Below are 20,321 nucleotides of genomic sequence, written 5' to 3'. Positions count from 1 at the left end.
CAATGAAGTTAAAAGAACGGAAGGAGGATTATGATAAAACGTATCGTCGAACACTACATTAGATGCGAAACAGAATCTCGAACAGAGGCTAGCTTGTAACGACTAAGGTGTGGGTTCGATTCCCGCCTGGGGTACCAGTAACTGCCACATACATACCCTCTTCACCTCCAGTGACGCCAAATAAAGGACGTAAGACTGTGCCGTGGTCCCAGATCAACATTAAAAATATCCATTCGTTACTGACTGGAACAGAGTCGGATTAGTTTTGGCTGTCAGCGGCGGAAGTCGCAGCTTGCAGAAACTCTGCCTCTGGTAAGCTTTCTTACAATACCAGAGGTTGAAAATACAGCAGTTGTAAAGTTCTTTTATTATCACACGACCCGTTTCGGGCTCTTATAAGCCCATCTTCGTGGTGGCGTACTGGAAATAGCAACAGACGGCAGATAATTTTCACACGTAGCAACAGACATAAGAATCAAAAAAATTCATCGAAAGTTAAAAAATAAATTTCAAAACCTCCGGTCAGGTTAGATGCTGCGAAATCTACGTGAATGCGAAAGTGACACCACACAGTACGACGGACAACTGCTTGGGTAGGGAAATATACAAATAATACCAGGACACTTACACTTGGTGCTGTGGCCCCCGAGGGCCTCGGTGGAAGTGTACTAGGAGCGGTGTGCTACCTACGAGCGCAGAACAGGGAGTAGCGGATGCGAAAGAGGAAGCAAACTGGTAAACCAGAGTGGAAAAAGTGCTGCCATCTATTGGTGGAGAAAAGAACGCAGGGCCAATAGCCAGGCCGTTCACAATTTGAATTAGTAGTTCACATTTAAAATGAAGAGAAAACAAAAAAATTACATAAAAAATACACGAAATGAGATACACTACTGACCATTAAAATTACTACATTACGAAGATGACGTGCTACAGAGGCGAAATTTAACCGACAGGAAGAAGATGCTGTGATATGCAAATGATTAGCTTTTCAGAGCATTTACACAAGGTTGGCGCCGGTAGCGACACCTACAACTTGCTAACTTGAGGAAAGTTTCCAACTGATTTCTCATACACAAACAGCAGTTGACCGGCGTTGCCTGGTGAAACGTTGTTGTGATGCCTCGTGTAAGGAGGAGAAATGCGTACCATCACGTTTCCGACTTTGGTAAAGGTTGGATTGTAGCCTATCGCGATTGCGGTTTATCGTGTCGCGACATTGCTGCTCGCGTTGGTCGAGACCCAATGACTCTTAGCAGAATATGGAATCGGTGGGTTTAGGAGGGTAATACGGAACGCCGTGCTGGATCCCAACAGATGGGGACGTTTGCAAGGCAACAACCATCTGCACGAACAGTTCGACGACGTTTGCAGCAGCATGGACTATCAGCTCGGAGACCATGGCTGCGGTTACCCTTGACGCTGCATCACAGACAAGAGGGCCTGCGATGGTGTACTTAACGACGAACCTGGGTGCACGAATGGCAAAACGTCATTTTTTTTCGGATGAATCCAGCTTCTGTTTACAGCATCATGATGGTCGCATCCGAGTTTGGCGACATCGCGGTGAGCGCACATTGGAAGCGTGTATTCGTCATCTCCATACTAACGTATCATCCGGCGTGATGGTATTGGGTGCCATTGGTTACACGTCTCGGTCACCTCTTGTTCGCATTGACGGCACTTTGAACAGTGGACGTTACATTTCAGATGTGTTACGACCCGTGGGTCTACCCTTCATTCGATCCCTGCGAAACACTACATTTCAGCAGGATAATGCACGACCGCATGTTGCAGGTCCTGTACGGGCCTTTCTGGATACAGAAAATGTTCGACTGCTGCCCTGGCCAGCACATTCTCCAGATCTTTCACCAATTGAAAACGCCTGGCCAATGGTGGCCGAACAACTGGCTCGTCACAACACGCCAGTCACTATTCTTGATGAACTGTGGTATCGTGTTGAAGCTGCATGGGCAGCTGTACCTGTACACGCCATCCAAGCTCTGTTTGACTCAATGCCCAGGCGTATCAAGGCCGTTATTACGGCCAGAGGTGGTTGTTCTGGATACTGATTTCTCAGGATCTATGCACCCAAATTGCGTGAAAATGTAATCACATGTCAGTTCTAGTATAATATATTTGTCCAATGAATATCCACTTATCATCTGCATTTCTTCTTGGTGTAGCAATTTTAATGGCCAGTACTGTAAAAGTGCATTATTCGCAGTAAAGGAGCGTATTGAACAGGCCAATACAGAACTGTGCTAAAACTGAGTGGAATCTGCGATATAAAATTTATATATAATCCGTAAAGAGCGGTTCTAGGCTCTTCAGTCTGGAACCGCGAACCGCTACGGTCGCAGGTTAGAATCCTGCCTCGGGCATGGATGTGTGTGATGTCCTTAGGTTAGTTAGGTTTAAGTAGTTCTAAGTTCTAGGGGACTGATGACCACAGATGTTAAGTCCCATGGTGCTCACAGCCATTTGAACCGTAAAGCGCAATGAAACTTTCCTTTTACATGAGTGGCAAACAAGTTTCTAATTTAGTGGGGATATATAATAGTGATGTTACTTAGTACGCGAGCAAATCGTCGTGTGAGGTCAAAACCCCTTCGTTTGATATTCTGAAAATATTGGCACTCGACTGGAACTTAAGCTCCGATAACAATTCTTCTCTGAATTTGAACCCTTCGAGATGGTACTTTCCCATCATTTCATTGTTTCCTCACGATGCCAAACTCCTCCAGGCCTCTACGAACGGCGTGATCCTAACTACTAGTGAACATTTCAATATTTTGCATCTCTTTATGCCTAGCTGAGTCACGGTCAGACACGCAAGTTTTGTTTGTTTAACGGAGGGTTCAAATTCGGATCACAAACAACAACACGTCATTTCATTTAGTGAGTGTGATAAGACTTCTGAAATGTCACTTATTGTAATGAACTTTAATTTACAAGCATGAGAGACTGTCTCACCTCTAATAACGTGTTTTATAATATTTATGGTATCGCGGTATCAGTTTGCACCTGGATTGTCAGTCACAATGAGCAATGGTGTCTAGTGGTAAGCACTGTGTACAGTCAAACGACTGTAACCCACAGGGTTGCGGCGTTTAGAGGACCTGCAACACACCTATATTATGTTGGTTGCATTCAGCGAGGTCCCACTTTTTCTCCTGCCAAGACAGAATCACCGTATTGATTCAACCGAACACACTCTTTATCGCAGACTGACGATAATAGAATTTTTCAGTGTCGTTATCCACTGTCGTGAAGGGATGTCTCTTCGTTACACCCACTACCTATTTGATCTGCATTTACTGGGAATCGCTTGGAGCGAACTTATGCTGATGTTCTAAAATGAGGTCGAAAGTCGGAATTCTCTATAGAAACCTGTGACATACAAGCAGTGGCTTGTCCCAGATTATCGAATGAGAGGGATTCTTGCACAGTGTATGACATATTTTTTACAGCCCCTGTTCAGCAAATTTACAGTCTAAACCAAGACGATGTGATTCCCGCGAACAATTTGAGTCGGATGTTTCTTTCACAAAGACAAATCCTTATTTTCCATTTCTCCAATTAAATTATTGTATTTATTCTAGAGGCTTCAATGCTGAAATTTGTGTACTCTTTCTTCCCCTTTCCTCTGCGACGAAGTCAGAGAAGTGATATATCTTGCAGAGTGATGTTTTGTCAAGTCAAAGATGAGAACAGGAAGAGAAGAAGTTAAATAAATACTCTTAATTTCGTGGAGTTGTTCACCACTACAGGAAGTAAATGTGTTCCTCTGAGCCGTATACGCAACACATTTCCAGTCTGCTTTCGTTTATAGGGTTGAAATAAGCGTCATTGCCCTTTCCGCGACCCGTTCTCCACTTGTTCAAGCAGTCGACTGCCTGATAAATTCTTGTCGGGAGTCATTCGTTATACTGGCATCTCTGATTTGCTATCGCCTCTCGTGCTATCAGAAGTTTCTAAAAGGAGGGTTTCACAGCGCCACGAACAAATACCGATAATGCTATAAGTACAATTCAAACATGAGTGCTGCACCAAACGTTAAAAGTATCATATAATAAGAGATAAGTGTGCGTTCTTGACGTGAATGAGTGCATTAAACAACCATTTATTGTGAATTTAGACCCACCGACAAAAGCCTTAAACTTGTTCTTAAAGCTTCCTTTCACTTTTATTAAGATAGTCAGGATTTTAAGTGAAACGGGGAAGTTCTAACTGGTAAACGCTGCCATTAGTATACATTACCTCCAGATGATCTATTTTCCGTTGTACTGGCAGCGTCCCCTAGACCGAAATAACTTAGGATATGTATCTACACAATAACTGAAATAATGTAGAAAAGTGGCACTATTGAGATTTTGCTGCTAGAGGAGGTGAAATGTTCACTACGGATTCTCGTTTATTGATGAGGTATGCTTCAAGTGGGTCGCAGATATCGCTAGCACTCACGGCCACGTATCGGGTGGTGTACCTGTAACTTCGTAATCATTCGCTGAGGCTTCCTATTCCGCTCCCTCTAAATATCGTTTAGAACACACTTATGGAGGATGTTACCCTTACTGTACTAAGAAGCACATGGGTCCAGCGAATTCTTGCCAATGATGCTGTAAAGCTGAATAAAGCAAAGGAGAGCAGTATATAACAGTAGCGTGAGAAAACATGCTACATTTGTGAAGCTTGTTGCTTGGAAGCACAGTCTCTGCTTGAGAAGGTATTGGAAACCCACCTCCGTAGAGACGCTGAACTCGGAGGTAGCTGGTTCTAATCCTGGCAGTAGAAGAAATTTTCATCGCAAGTATTTGTTATCATCAGACACTGTGTCGGTGCCCTGTATTACATCCGAAAACACTCCGCTGTGACTCGCAGTGTGAGCGCAGGGGATACTGTTGATGATGATCAGTCATCCACGCGGCAAAGTTAAGCTCATGGCCAGCTTGGAGCTGTTCAGCCGAGTTTACGTTCTCCCTTCTCGCAATATCCACACCCCACATACAAGATTACACTCAAACGCTCTCATCAACGATCACCTAATTTCGATAGATGATACACTTAAGACAACTCTCATACTTCGCAAAAGAATGTTGCTATTATATCCGAAGAAAGAAAATCCTGTTAATTACGCAACTGCCCGTTCTCTTCGGGATCTGCTATTCAACAAAGCTATACAAATTTTTCGTTGGATTGTAGAAGCATTCGCAGCCTTTGAACAAATTCTGCATGAACCTCAGATGCTCTAAAGAATGACAATTATTGCTGTGGTAGTATAATGAGTGCAATCAGTTTCAACTTGGATATTTTCACAACCTTCAATAAACTGATCGCAAATGTACTTGAAGAATAAGAACATAATTTACTACATTTCTCTATCTGACTGACCCATCAACGTTTCTCTTTTTGATAACTCCTAATTTCGGCTATTAGCACTTTCTCTGTTTACGCAAGTTTCTCACGTACACAGCGGGTGGGAATGAGCACATACAGACTCAAATCTGTCAATTCAGAGATAGTTCGCCGAACTGCTGACAGACTCAGCGCAAACTCGAATTCAGAAGCAGTCATATAAGTGGCGAGGTGATAGGGAAAATTCCGTCAGTTATTAGATAGCAGAACGTTCGCTGATTTCGAATCGGTGATCACGGAAATATGATGGTTGACAACAGAGTGCATATATGTATTATGAGAGGCCCACCACTGTACTGACTAGATTCAGATCGTACTTGGGACACTTTGATGAGCTGCTACGGAGAAATCAGCACCCAGACCACCACTATAGCAACGGCGAGTTAACTCATCAACAACATACTGATGGAGCACATAAGGCCCGTGTTATGTATCGGAAAAAATGACGTAGAAAGGCTGAGGTTAATTTTAACGGACCTGGACGAAAATGTAAGCGACAGCAGAAAGGAAAATTTTGTGCAGACAAGAAAACATCACGAAAACCCAAATAGAGATGAACATACATATAGAAAACAAAAAAAAACAACAGTAACAGATTCCAGAAAAATAAAACTAATTGTCTGTATCAGATGCAACAAAACAATACTGCCAGATTTTATACAAGACCCCAGAAGGCAGTAGGAGAATGATGAAAATCGTGGGAATCCTTAATCTGGCTCCAGATGCCAGATTAGAAGGCGTGAGGTACATACGAGAGTTAAACAGTATAGATGAGGACCAGGCTTATACCTTAAACATGTTGAATTATGAAGGTATGAGGTACGACCTTCTGGCTGAGATGGATAATGCTGAAATGTTGGCGTGCCGTGTCATAATGATAAAAATAGGAAATAAAGTGTTCTGTTACTCTGGATTAACGAAATCTCAGAATCCATATTTCTTGCCTGAGCAGGTGGAAAATGGGACAGCATTCTGCTGCAGAGAACATAGCTGAGAAAAGCACTGAAAGGCGAAACAATATACATGAAGAAACAGGCAAGCTTTTCTTTTCGCTGCCAGGGACTAATGTTCGATACAAACACTCCAATAATTCCACACCTCACTTCAAGGGTTAGTTTGGGTGTGGAATTCATGCAACAGCATGCCGCTTTGAGAGACATGGGAAAACATGAAATTTCTCTCGTTATAGGGAGACCAAATGTTACTCTCTGTTTCAGAACAAAACCAGGCGGAAGGTTCGTTGGACAATTAATTTTTTCTAGGAGTTTCCTGGAGAATGACGTTCTGGAATCTCGCAGACTGTGCACTCTCAGAAGTTAAAAACGGCCCATAGACCTGGGATGAGGAAGTTTAATTCATTAAATCAAGATGTAATGAGCACGCAAGTCCTAGCTCGCCCTGATATCAGTATTCCATTTTTCCCATTTTGTGTCCCACGTACAACCGCAAAACTGGAGTTGTGGAGCTGTTTCTAGAAGTGAATGTCAAAGGAGAAACACAGCACAGAATGATTATGTTCACAAATGAAGGGCTGAACAAGTGTGAACAGAGCTACTCTGTCATGGAAATGGAGGCTTTAGGCATCACCAACTACTTCGAAAAATTCCATTATTACCTGATGACTGAGGTATATACAGACCCAAAGGCCACAGAAATTTTTATGTTGGTCAAGCTGACACATTGTCTATGCTAATGATCTGCAAGAATTCTATTTATAAGCAAAACATACCTCCAGAATTTAGAATAAAGTGCAGACGCACTATCTCGCTCACTTTTCAGGCTGAGTCACGGAACAGAAGAAGAAATCAATTAACACAGACTTATTATTTCATTCGTGAATAACATTCCATTCGAAAATATCATAGAAAATACCTTAATGAATATAGGTCAGGACAAGAGAAAGTAACAGCACTGCGATCAGTAGAAGAAAAGGTGAAAAATATGAACTTGCCAGTGGTGAGGCAGGATCATCTGCTGAAGGGCAATATGTTACTCCATCACCGAAATCCTAAAGGCTCCATATGGCAGGTATGTCTGCTGGAGGGGCTAATAAACAAACTCAACTGGTACACATGTGAGCTATGCCTATTTTGAGCCAGGCAAGTGCGTAATTTAATTTAAGGAGTCGATCTATTTCAATAGCATGGATTGGTGAGCGAGAAAGGCACTTGCTGTTGTGTGAAATACCAAAACCTCAGACTACAAAGCTGGCTGTTCCCTTTTTGGCATTCTTTCCAAGCAATTAAAAGACTATGCTGCCATCGATCTCTACACACCGGTAGCGAGAACAAAAATCGTTACCATTACATCTTCATAGCTATTGAGCTGTTATCTAAATATGCCACCTTAACACTACTTAATAAGGCTACAGATAGCTCTGTCTCAAAATCATTTACCAGATATTTTGTGAGAATTGTGGGATATGGCATGAACGGTTTGTATGACAATGGGAAAATGTTTCATGGAAGTGGAACGGAATGAAATGTTGCTCAATACAAAATAAAGGGAATAATCATTGCAAAATACCATCCACGGCCCAACTCAGCAAGAGGAATGATTCGAGATTTCGGGAAGATCTGTTGCACTTACTGCAACATGCAACATGACACGTGGGATATGTTCCTTAAGGATATAGAGTTGGTACTGAATCAGCTGCCACATCATCCAACAAAAGACGGCATCAAACAAGATCTTGTCAAATAAGAAATCTGCAGACATGATTATCAAAGTAGTGGCGTTTCTATCACAACAAAAAGCTAGACACAGACAGAATATTGCAGAAATAATCATTAACTTCAAGAAAGTGGCATTATAGACACAGAGACAGAGGAGAAACACCAAGGGTGCGAAGCAGCGATTTTTCCACATGGACCAATAGGTATTCGCGAGGAATCACCATCTGTCTCTTGGAGTGAAAAGTTGTTTCTTTTTGTACACAAGCCCATTTCGTCTAGCGCTCAGAAATGCAGCAGTCTTGGAAAATGCTAAGCTAAAAAAAGACAATAGGTTTGCAGCACCTATCGAATTCAAAGCCTTCCATTCATTAGAGTTTATTTCTTTGTGTTAAACTAAGTTTCTGTTATGATATGCCTAACTTTTAATTTGTGCTCTTGGCCAATAAGTATTTATGTGCCACATCTAATAGGCTGTGAACGTGTCTGTTTTGTAATGTGCTGGAAAAGCACACATATACCACACTATCTGTGTCAATCATAAGGTTTTATTTGATATTCAGTAGATATTATTACTGAACTGTTTGTGTTTAAAAATGTGTATTTTGATGGTATCCACAGAACAAAATGATGTTTTGTCGAGCTGAAAAATCATACGAAATACTGACCAAGGTGTTGTTGAGAGGCACTCCTGAGTCAGCGATCATGTGCATTAACGTATTCTTAATTCTATATTTGAATTGTGTGTAGGGCGTCGGAAAAAGATGCACCTCACAATTCCATAAAGTAAGACATAAGTTTGAGGAAACCACCTTGTCACTCAGAATGAGTATCTTTGTTGTGTCTGTCAGATTTTCCCTTTCGTTTTTATCAGTCAGTAAGTGCCTTGCTTTGTAATCTTTTCATGCAAGAATTAAAATGCTATAGCAATAGTCACTGAAAAGTGTTGGCAGGACCCATCTATATATAGTTTATTTCATTTTACTCTGTCACAGTCTGACAGAAAGGTAAAAAAAAAACCCATCAAGTATTGTTCCTCCTTAATTTTGAAATTGTAGAAACGGTGTCTCATTTCATTTCTATTTCGATTATGAATATCTTGTGAAATTCTTAACTTTTTAAGAAGACCATGGGTTCCTTTCTTTATGTAAAGTTTTGAAGAATGAGGCTGTATTAATTTATGTATGAGTGTTTGGAGTGTATAGTCCAAGGAATATTTGCAGGATTTTCTTAGGTGATCTGACTGGTCATAAGGATGCACTGCAGACTCTTTTTGTTATTGCATGCCACTGTTAACAAGTAAATGTGCTTAGGAACCGGGCAGAAGGTTTGATGTGGTTTATGAAAGTTTTATCAGACACCAGTTTACCAAGAAGGCGCTGATGAATTTTGAATTTTTTTTAATGTTGTGAGAGTTATCATGAAATGCATTTGCCTAGAAAGCACTAAGTGATATTGATTTTATTGATCTTAGGGACTACGTTTTTCTCTGCGTCAATTTGAATTGTTACAAAAAGCCAGTGGCAACAGTTTTTCTTTTTTGTCATCTACATCTACATTTATACTCCGCAAGCCACCTAACAGTGTGTGGCGGAGGGCACTTTACGTGCCTCTGTCATTACCTCCCTTTCCTGTTCCAGTCGCGTATGGTTTTGGTGGGAAGAACGACTGCCGGAAAGCCTCCGTGCGCGCTCGAATCTCTCTAGTTTTACATTCGTGATCTCCTCGGGAGGTATAAGTAGGGAGAAGCAATATATTCGATACCTCATCCAGAAACGCACCGTCTCGAAATCTGGACAGCAAGCTACACCGCGATGCAGAGCGCCTCTCTTGCAGAGTCTACCACTTGAGTTTGCTAAACATCTCCGTAACGCTATCACGCTTACCAAATAACCCTGTGACGAAACGCGCCGCTCTTCTTTGGATCTTTTCTGACTCCTCCGTCAACCCGACCTGGTACGAATCCCACACTGATGAGCACTACTCAAGTATAGGTCGAACGAGTGTTTTGTAAGCCACCTCCTTTGTTGATGGACTACATTTTCTAAGGACTCTCCCAATGAATCTCAACCTGGTACCCGCCTTACCAACAATTAATTTTATATCATCATTCCACTTCAAATCGTTCCGCACGCATACTCCCAGATATTTTACAGAAGTAACTGCTACCAGTGTTTGTTACGCTATCATATAATCATACAATAAAGGATCCTTCTTTCTGTGTATTCGCAGTACATTACATTTGTCTACATTAAGGGTCAGTTGCCACTCCCTGCACCAAGTGCCTATCCGCTGCTGATCTTGCTGCATTTCGCTACAATTTTCTAATGCTGCAACTTCTCTGTATACTATAGCATCATCGGCGAAAAGCCGCATGGAACTTTCGACACTATCTACTAGGTCATTTATATATATATGCAATGGTCCCATAACACTCCCCTGTGGCACACCAGAGGTTACTTTAACGTCTGTAGACGTCTCTCCATTGAGAACAACATGCTGTGTTCTGTTTGCCCAAAACTCTTCAATCCAGCCACACAGCTGGTCTGATATTCCGTAGGCTCTTACTTTGTTTATCAGGCGACAGTGCGGAACTGTAACGAACGTCTTCCGGAAGTCAAGGAAAATGGCATCTACCTGGGAGCCTGTATCTAATATTTTCTGGGTCTCATGAACAAATAAAGCGATTTATGTCTCACACGATCGCTGTTTCCGGAATCTATGTTGATTCCTACAGAGTACATTCTGGGTTTCGAGAAATGATATGATACGCGAGCAAAAAACATGTTCTAAAATTCTACAACAGATCGATGTCAGAGATATAGGCCTATTGTTTTGCGCATCTGTTCGACGACCCTTCTTGAAAACTGGAACTACGTGTGCTCTTTCCCAATCATTTGGAACCTTCCGTTCCTCTAGAGACTTAGGGTAATGTCACCACCCAAAACAAACTATCCGTGCAATGCGCAAGTCTCGCCAACTCACCAACATGATTACAACTACAAATGAGTGAAAGGGCATAACGATAAAAATATCTTTTAATAGACATTCATTTCTGGGGGGGCAGCACTTCATATAGTGTAAACTTAAAGAAAGAGTTAAAAATTTTGCACAACGAAAGAGATAACTGTGGAAACTTTGTTGGTATCACTTTTTAATTTTGACTAAATGACTCAGGAGTTAATTATTACAACTCTCATTTTAAAGTTCACACATACACATTTTTGCTTTTTTCTGAATCAGATATGAAATTATCTGATAGGAGTACCAACTGGCTAGCTAACACTGTATTTAAGTACTAAATATGGTACTAGTAATCTCTTTCCATTTTGTGGGAAAGGTGAGATATGACGTGAATGAGAGGACACATACGGGAAAGAGACAGCGTAAAGAGCAGACAAAGAACGAATTACTTTATCGGCCAGCCACGGAAGATCCTTAGCACCATGTTGGCCATGTCACTAACGCGACTGCCGACGGAAGCTCCAGAGACCTGCCTGATATAAGCCGCCAGGTAGTGAACACCCTATATCAAGGCGTTGTAAATTACAGAATAGTCAGAACTGAAAAGGAATTAGTTTTAAACATTCTTTTTGGCTGATGGTCTTTAAACATAGACTTTTTGTTTGCCTTTATGCTGGCATGTCATTTTTGTCAACCAATTAATTTTTTAATAACTTGTGTACTCAATTACAAGTTTTTTTCTTGTATGAATACTTTTGTCACCTCTCACGAAGTTAAATTTTTAAACAGAAATTTGTCGTTATGCTGGCATGTCATTCTTGTTAAACAATCAATCTTTTTACAAACTTGTATAATTAATTGCAAACTTTTTCTTGTAAGAACCATTTTGTCATTTCTCTCAAAGTCAGGTTTTTGAATGTAAACTCTTTTCCTTTTGCTATTATGCTGGAATGTCGTTTTGTTAAACTAATTTTCTTTAAAGCTGCATACTCTCTTATAAGCTCTTTCTGGTGCAAACACGTTTTCCCATCGCTTTGTATTATCCTCAAGAATTGGGAACGAAAAGTTTTGTATGAATTTGTATAGTAACACAGGTGAGTAATTCCTGAGCTAAATATTTGTTCATACCCTCTTTAATTTTATGCATTTTTTTGTGTTTGACATAATCATATTAGCATTCACATGATTCAGCAATTTGCTCTTCAGTGATTTGTACAATAATTTTAAGAATTCTGTTCAAATGAACAGACAAATTTACTAGATCTTAAGTCATTTATCTAGTCTTCCGTTGCCGCCCAGGGTAGCCGCGTGGTCTGGGGCGCCTTGCACGGACCGTGCGGCTCCCTCGGAGGTTCAAGTCCTCCCTAGGGCATGGGTGTGTGTGTTGTCCATAGCGCAAGTTAGTTTAAGTTAGATTAAGTAGTGTGTAGGCTTAGGGACCGATGACCTCAGCAGTTAGGTCCCATAAGACCTTACCACACTTTTTTTTTTACACTTGCGTTGTATCAAGCTTCTCAGCTGTCAAAGCAGGTAGGAAAGTAACTTATTTTCAGTTTTATGTGGGACTGAATTTTCAATGCATCTTAAAATTATTTTGTTTCTGTTAGTTGCTCTAGTGCAAGACGTGGTATCCAGAATTTTTATTTCCTTTTATCTTCCTGTAAAAATCACATAAGTGGCAACGTGTCTTGCCAGTACACTCTTCGGGTAGGAAGACTGTTAGGTTCCATTTTCTCTTATTTTATGGTATCGGTAAATTTTTTGCAGTGCCCAAGCCAGGTGAAGAACGAATGTAGCTAAACAAGAAAAGAAAGTACCATCAATCTTTTCTTGTGTGTTTTGAGGGAATGAGGAGGTGATGTAAGATGGCTCATACAGATCTCTTTACGATTCAGTTCATTTACATTTATTTCATAAAAGCAGGCAGTACAAACTATGGGGAGATGATTGAAAGGTTCTCACATAAGAAAGCAGATTCTGTGACACCCCGCGTTTACTGTCGAGTTGCGGCAGAAAAGCTTTCCTCAAGACTTGGGTAGTGTTCTGGACGGTTCCCAGAGACTGTTCGCCATATTTACGTTCGTCTGAAATGTGATAAATTTCATACCATCTCAACAGAATTTCTGTCCTTCCTATTCTGTACTGCCTGACCTACTTGATACTATGTGTGCTACGTCCGCCCATAGTAAAAGGCCATTCAGACTTTGTACCAACCCAATAAATTTTTTATGCACATTTTATCCACACAGTATAGTCCTTAGAAGGGGAAATATCAGATTTAGCGTTCTCATGTAATTTTAGATTACAGTGTTTACGCGAATCTAATGCGCCATCGGATGTGATGCTCACCCATATTTAAATGCTTAAAATCACAAAAAAAGAGTTTGTTGGCGCGTCACTGGTAGGGTACATTTATTGTACACAATAATGGATGTGTACATGAACTATCAACTCAACAATTTTTAAGTAACCCGTTCTTCTGTGTCACAGTCATTATTAAAAGAGAGCGCGTAACTTGATAATCTACATGACACGCCAACAAGCATACCGTAAATTACAGGCGCTACTCATCATTATTCACTAATGTCGTAATTAGGTCTACTTGTATCCTCGGAGGAGTCTACATCAGAAAGAAATTCATTTTCTCTTTCTCCATCATCTCCGATGTCGTTCCAGAGCACATCATCTTCACTCCGTCTTGAGTACCTGATTTTACGATCATTGGTGTTTCGATGGTTTTCTAGGGAGCTGCAACACAGAGTGCAATAATGTGGGGTGCAGAACACTTAATTTTTTTTGTCAACGTCAGTTCACGGTTCGGTTCGCAAAACCATTTTTCGTACTGTTTCTGAATGTAACCTTTGAAAGGTTTATTTACAGTGAGCTCTAGGGTTGTAACACAGAAGTCATTCCTCCAGGAATGTCGCTGGTCACTGGCTAGGCTGTGGATCTTCTTTGTTAGTCGACAGTGAAATGACAACGAAATGCATCAAGACAAAGCATTGATGGTAGTTTGGAAAGCCCACCAGGACGGAGTTCCCACACGTTTCGGAGACAGTCAAGCATTAAAGTTTTAGTCATCCAACCCTTCTCTCGGTTTCGAACAATGAAGTCATTAAGGAACTGTTTTTCAGTTTTATGTGTAGTGTAGCTTGTTTCCCGCATAAAGATTAAGAAAGCGGGAAGTCTGCGCCCATCTGCTGTGACTGCCAGCATTACAGTTATGCGCTGTTTTTCACAATCTGATGTTCTGATGGCAACTTATTTTGTGCTCTTCTTATCAACCGTGTAATGACATGGCATAGCCAACAAAACTGGCGTTTTAACAGCGTTGCCTATATGGTCCATCGAAAAATTCTTCTCTTTCGGAAGTATGATGATATACCGCTGAAATTCTTGAAGTTTTTAACATAGTGTCGTAGAGATAAGCCCGCCCGTTTCATAAAACGATCAACCCATCCACGGCCAGCCTTAAACTCTTGCCTCGGTGTAATTAAGAACTACAGTCACCACTTTTTCTTTGTTTCTTACGATGTCACTAGTCACAGGCTGCTCATTCTACTTCCATTCACGGACGAACTCCACAACTTTTACTTCAACGTCGGGATGTCTTCCTTTAAGAGGATCAGTGAATTTATTTCTAGTAGCGGCAGTTGCAAATAATGCCAATTTCTATTTCTTCCATAATCGAACGTTGCTCTCAGCTACGTTCAACGCTTGTACCGCCATCCTGTTACCATATTTTTCAGCGCAAAGAGTTATTTTACACTTGAAAGTAGCATCATACGATGTTCCTTTCCGCTTGCCTTCTACGCTTGCCTATTGGCGCAGTTATAGGCCAACAATAATGTACGTAATTGAGAATTACAACAGTGAATAGTTAATTTTAGTTCTTGTTGTTGCGGTCATCAGTCCAAACGGTCGTCAGTGCAAAGACTGTTTTGATGCAGTTCTCCATGCTACTTTATCCTGTGCAAGCCTCCTTATCTCCGCGCAACTACTGCAACCTACATCTTTCTGAATCTGCTTACTGTATTCATCTCTTGGTCTCCGTCTACGATTTTTATCTCCCCCCCCCCCCCCCCCCCCGGTTTCCTCCAGCACTAAACTTGTGATCCCTTGATGCCTCAGAATGTGTCCTACGAACGGATCCCTTCTTCTAGTCAGGTTGTGCCTCAAATCTCTTTTCTCTCCAGTTCTATTCAGTTCCTTCTCATTAGTTACGTGGTCTACCCACCTAATCTTCAGCATCATTCTGTAGCGCCACATTTCAAAAGCTTCCACTGTCTTCTTATCTAAACTGTTTTATCGTCCATGTTTTATTTACCTACACGGTTACACTCCATGCAAATACCTGCAGAAAATGTTTCTTCACACACAAATCTACACTCGACGTTACAAATTTTCCTTCTTCAGAAACGATTTTCTTGCCACTGCTAGTCTACATTTTATATCCTCTCTAATGCGACTGTTATCAGTTACGTTGCTGCACAAATAGAGAAACGTATGCACTGCTTTAAATGTCTCATTTTCAAATTTTTCAGCGTCACTTTATTTAATTCGGCTCCATCCCATCATCCTCGAACTTTAATTTCTACTCCAAACTTTTCCTCTTATAGTCACGTAAGAAACACCAAACAAATTTCAATGATGTTGCCGGTGAACGATGAATTCAAGTTTGTACTCGAATGTAATGCTCCATCGAATCTTATGCGCATCCCAATTTGAATAGAGCATATGGTAAAAAAAGAAAAGGTGCTCATCAGATTCGCGTAACCACGATGTATATGTAGATAATCTCATTATTTCGGATAGTTTTCTTCCGTTTATGCAATCAGAAAGTCTTCTAATAATTAGGAACATCATGTGTTTATTTATTGAAACAACGTCTCTTTTTCATAAAGTGTCTTAGAATAAAATTTTTACCCGTACACGGTCGTCATCAGAAGTGGAAAATCCTGAACTATCGTCCTCTCAAAATTCATGCAAAACTTCCTAGAAGCCCAAAAGCTTAATAAGTTTGAGTATTGTATCATTTGTGAGTCTACATATGCACTACATAGTCTTTGTTACGCATTGTTTGTACATTGGGCTACATATACATATCAAATGCAGACAAATATTTTCTTAGCAGAGTCATGTATGATCTACTGTGCAGCTGGTCCCGGCGGAGGTTCGAGTCCTCCCTCGGGCATGGGTGTGTGTGTTTGTCCTTAGGATAATTTAGGTTAAGTAGTGTGTAAGCTTAGGGACTGATGACCTTAGCAGTTAAGTCCCATACGATTTCATACACATTCATGTATAATCTATTATTATTATGATTCAGATCTGGATGACAAACTATACTCAACAGTTACTTTTAGAGGTGAGGACTGATATTCAAGACAGTGTTCAGAAAAGTGAAAATAAGAACTTAACATGGACATACACATAGCAATATTTTTTTTAAAATGCTTGGCAAATATTAGTTTCCGCTTTGTGGTTCAGATCTCTCACTACTCTATGAATTATTACGTTATTTCATTCACAGAATGACGATCAAAGCTGCATGTCGTGGAGACATCTTAAGATCTTCAGCGGAACATGACGATGTTCTCTGGTAAGTTCAGAATCTCTGCGTCTCACTCAGGTTCCTCATTTCCGAGATCAACAGTGAGTTGCCGACTACTTCCGCCGAATCGAGCGTCCATCTCCTGGTTGATCTGCGCGAACGTCTTGCCCTTGGTCTCGGGCAGCAGGAAGTAGGTGTACACAGCGCCGCACACACACAGCACGGAGAAGGCCCAGAAGGACCAGTAGGCGCCCACGCTGTCCGACACCACCTGGAACATCTTCTTCAAGAAGAAGCCGTACAGCGCTATCACCGTCGTGTTGATGGGTGTGGCGGCGCCCTTTACAGAGACGTGGTATATCTCGCCTATTATCGGGTAGAGGACTGAACCTGCGCCGAAACTGAAGGAGACCTGCAACACAGTTACAAACTTTTACAACAAGGTGCAATGGTATGTCGACCTATCAGTAAAAGTCTAATGCTTGGTTACTGCCAACACCACGCCAAGTTTCGTACCACATTTAGATGATATGATGAGTTCTATTAAAGGAAGAAATGCGCTCATAATCAGTCACTGAACAATTCGCGACGCGCTTCGAAGGCTTTGTTTCACCTTTTGCTGACACTCTTGAATTTTTACCCCTCATCGCATCTCTGATGAACGCAAGATCGTTAAAGATTTAATTGAATTTTACCTCAGATAACATAGAATAAGACTTCTTCAACACCGTATGCGCTCCTCTCTTAAGTTTGCTGCAAACACCAGCAGTTTAGTTACATTTTGTTGTATACTTCAGTCTAAGAATTCTGAAACAGAACTCTAATATGTTGTTGTTGTTGTGGTGGTCAGTCCTGAGACTGGTTTGATGCAGCTCTCTATGCTACTCTATCCTGTGCAAGCTTTTTCATCTCCCAGTACCTACTGCAACCTACATCCCTTTGAATCTGCTTAGTGTATTCATCTCTTGGTCTCCCTCTACGATTTTTACCCTCCACGCTGCCCTCCAATATTAAATTGGTGATCCCTTGATGCCTCAGAACATGTCCTACCAACCGATCCCTTCTTACTCTAATATGATCAATACCAAATATTTTTAAACGTTTAATGCTAGTTTGAAGTTACAAATATTCCTAAATGGCTATACATTTAAATACAGAGCTCTTGAAGTTATTACCGCAATATACAGAAACAGTCGGAAAAGTTTGTAACAGTGTTGCAGGGTAGTTTGTGCTGAAAAATAATTGTTAAGAAGCAAAATCGATAGTTTGCGCCGTTTTCGAGTTAATCAGCAGTGAAGTTAGCCAGTCAGGTTGTTGCGCGCACAAATCCAAGCAACCTGGCAGAAACGGTGTCGCCAGACGTGTTCTTTGTCTGGTTTCTTAAAAGCGAACAAGAGAGCGATACAAAAATCGGACAAGGGACTTTAGTACGGACTGAATCCGACCCTAAGGCTGAGCAGTCTCTTGCGCTATCATCTGCACTTTTAGGACGACCGTCACTAATTGTACCTAGCCGGCCGCTTGAATCTGCTCGCGCAACGGCCTGAATGGCTGGCTTCAGTACTAATTAACTCGGAAACAGCACAGCGTATCGAATTTTTTCTCAACAACTATTTCTCATCACAAACTATCCTGCAACACCCTTACAAGCTTTTCAGACTTTTTCTAACCATCCTGTATATTGTATATTCCTTGAATGATTTGGGGTAGGTGTGTAAAACTAGTGACGTACTAGCGGGCAGTAAGTGTGGATAAAACACACATAGTGTTACTGGGTCGAATACAGGGGTGTAAAAGAAGTAATATATGAAATTAATAAAAAAAACTACCTACAATGGTGTCGAATTCGTATTCTGGTGTTTCTACAGTGATTTCAGACTGTTACGATGTCATTTAAGGTCAAGTTTAGATGGTAATAGGAATAGTATCCTGTACGACCTTCTGGATTGACTAATGGGGCCAGAAACATTACTCCCGTGTCTCTATCGCTTGAGAAAATGGAATAAAAAATAATCGAGCACACTGTGTAATCAGTCACTTGCTGACAAAATTCTGATTATGTATACGATACTTTTACTTCTTTTTCCTCAGATGTTTTTTCCAATAAACAGCTGTAGTCAGACATGGTACTGTGCATACGCTGCAGCATAATATTATATAAAAACAGACGTCTCTTACATTGAAGCCAATCATGGCAGCGAGTGGCACCCAGGCGAAGGCGGAAGGGACGTCTCCTCGGACGTCGTTGACGTAGAAGTAGGCGCCCTCAACAGCGAGGCAGACGCCGCAGGTTACCAGAGACACCATGGCGAGCGTCTTCCGACCGAACCGGTCAATCACTAACGACGCACCGACACTCGACAAGAGCTGGACAGAGATCTGCATAATAGAGGACAAGTTCGGATCGAGTTCACTGCCGCTCATTTTGTATATCGTGTTCGTGTAAGTCGACAGCGCTATAGCGCCGGTGGACATTTGCAGTATAATGAAACCTAATGTTACGAGCAGTGTCCGACGATGCACTGGTATGGTCAGCAAGTCTTTAAGCTTTCCTTTCGTTTCTTGCTTCCGCCGTATGCTGTCATGCATCATGTCCAGTTCCGCCTTTAGCTCCTCGGGGCTGAGATTTCCCTTTATCTTCTGAAGTGTATTGACGGCATCTTGTTCCGTGCGTCGCATTAAAAGGAAGTACGGTGATTCGGGCATCCATACAAAGGTGATGAAAAAAATAACGGGTAAGGTTGCACAAATAGCAGCGGCATTTGTAATAGAGAGGTAAGGGCCGAGGCAGTAGATCAACAAACTGCCAGTATCCGTCAGCACATTGTGAACAGTTATGATTGTGCCCCGTATGTCGGCGTCGGCAATTTCAGACAGGTACATTGGCATCACGGTGTTGATGAGTCCGCCACTGAGGCTGCCGATTGACCTCGCGGCAAGCAGCATGCCGAAGGAGTCGGCGAAGGCGACCATCAGCCACCAGACGAGGAGGGGCACGGCGGCGGCCAGCAGCAGCTTCTTCCGGCCCACGCGGTCCACGGTGAACCCGGCGGCGAATATGCCGACCAGCATGGTGAGCGAGTTGATGGACGCCAGCCACGAGCCCTCGTCGGCCGTCAACAGGACGGGCGAGTCCTCAGACTCGAGGATGAGCAGAGTCGGCGCGGGCCATCCCATGAACGACCCGTACGACGCGTAGATCAGTGTCGCTACAACAGACAGATAATGTAATTCGTCAGTGCCCCTTCAGCATTGGAGACAGTTTTCAAAGCGCGGATACACGATGTAAAAAAGAAGGCTGTTGAAAGGTTTTTAGAGGTTTCTAACTGAGTACCCAGTGTTGCCCAGGTATGTACTTTATTCCAACTTTCTGTTAGTCCACCTCCCTCTTCCTTCTCTCTCTGTTCACTTCCTCCTCCCGTCCTCTATGTCCATCTCCTCCTGCCACTCCCTCGTCCATCTGCTCCTTCCCCTGTTTGCCCATCTGTTCCTCCCTTCGCTCTCCGCCCATTTGCACCCCCCCTCCCTTTGTCCATCTGCTTCTTCACCCTCTGTCCATCTCATCCTCCCTCCTCTGTCCTCCTCAAGTCCTCTGTCTCCTCCTCCCCTTTGTTCATCTCCTCCTGCCTCTCCCTCTGTCCATTTCTTCCTTCCCTCACTCTATTCATCTCTTCTTCCCTCTCCCTCTCTCTCTGTCCGTCTCCTCTCTTCTCCCCCGT

At 42.0% G+C, this 20,321-nt stretch overlaps 1 protein-coding gene across 1 annotated transcript in view; it reads right to left on the bottom strand.

Moving 5' to 3' along the window:
* Nucleotides 1-16,672: 16,672 nt before the first annotated feature.
* The window catches only part of LOC124762954 (facilitated trehalose transporter Tret1-like), a 53,074-nt gene continuing 49,425 nt past the window's right edge, over nt 16,673-20,321 (bottom strand). The window contains exons 2-3 of the mRNA XM_047249124.1: nt 18,781-19,811; nt 16,673-17,014 (exon numbers count right to left, since the gene is read on the bottom strand). Coding sequence (XP_047105080.1) covers nt 16,673-17,014; nt 18,781-19,811 — 1,373 coding nt within the window. The remainder of the gene's footprint in view (nt 17,015-18,780; nt 19,812-20,321) is intronic.

The sequence above is a fragment of the Schistocerca piceifrons genome, chromosome 1, assembly GCF_021461385.2.
Source record: "Schistocerca piceifrons isolate TAMUIC-IGC-003096 chromosome 1, iqSchPice1.1, whole genome shotgun sequence".
Taxonomy (NCBI): domain Eukaryota; kingdom Metazoa; phylum Arthropoda; class Insecta; order Orthoptera; family Acrididae; genus Schistocerca; species Schistocerca piceifrons.
Note: the sequence above shows the minus strand (reverse complement) of the source record. Positions and strands in the feature narration are given on the sequence as shown.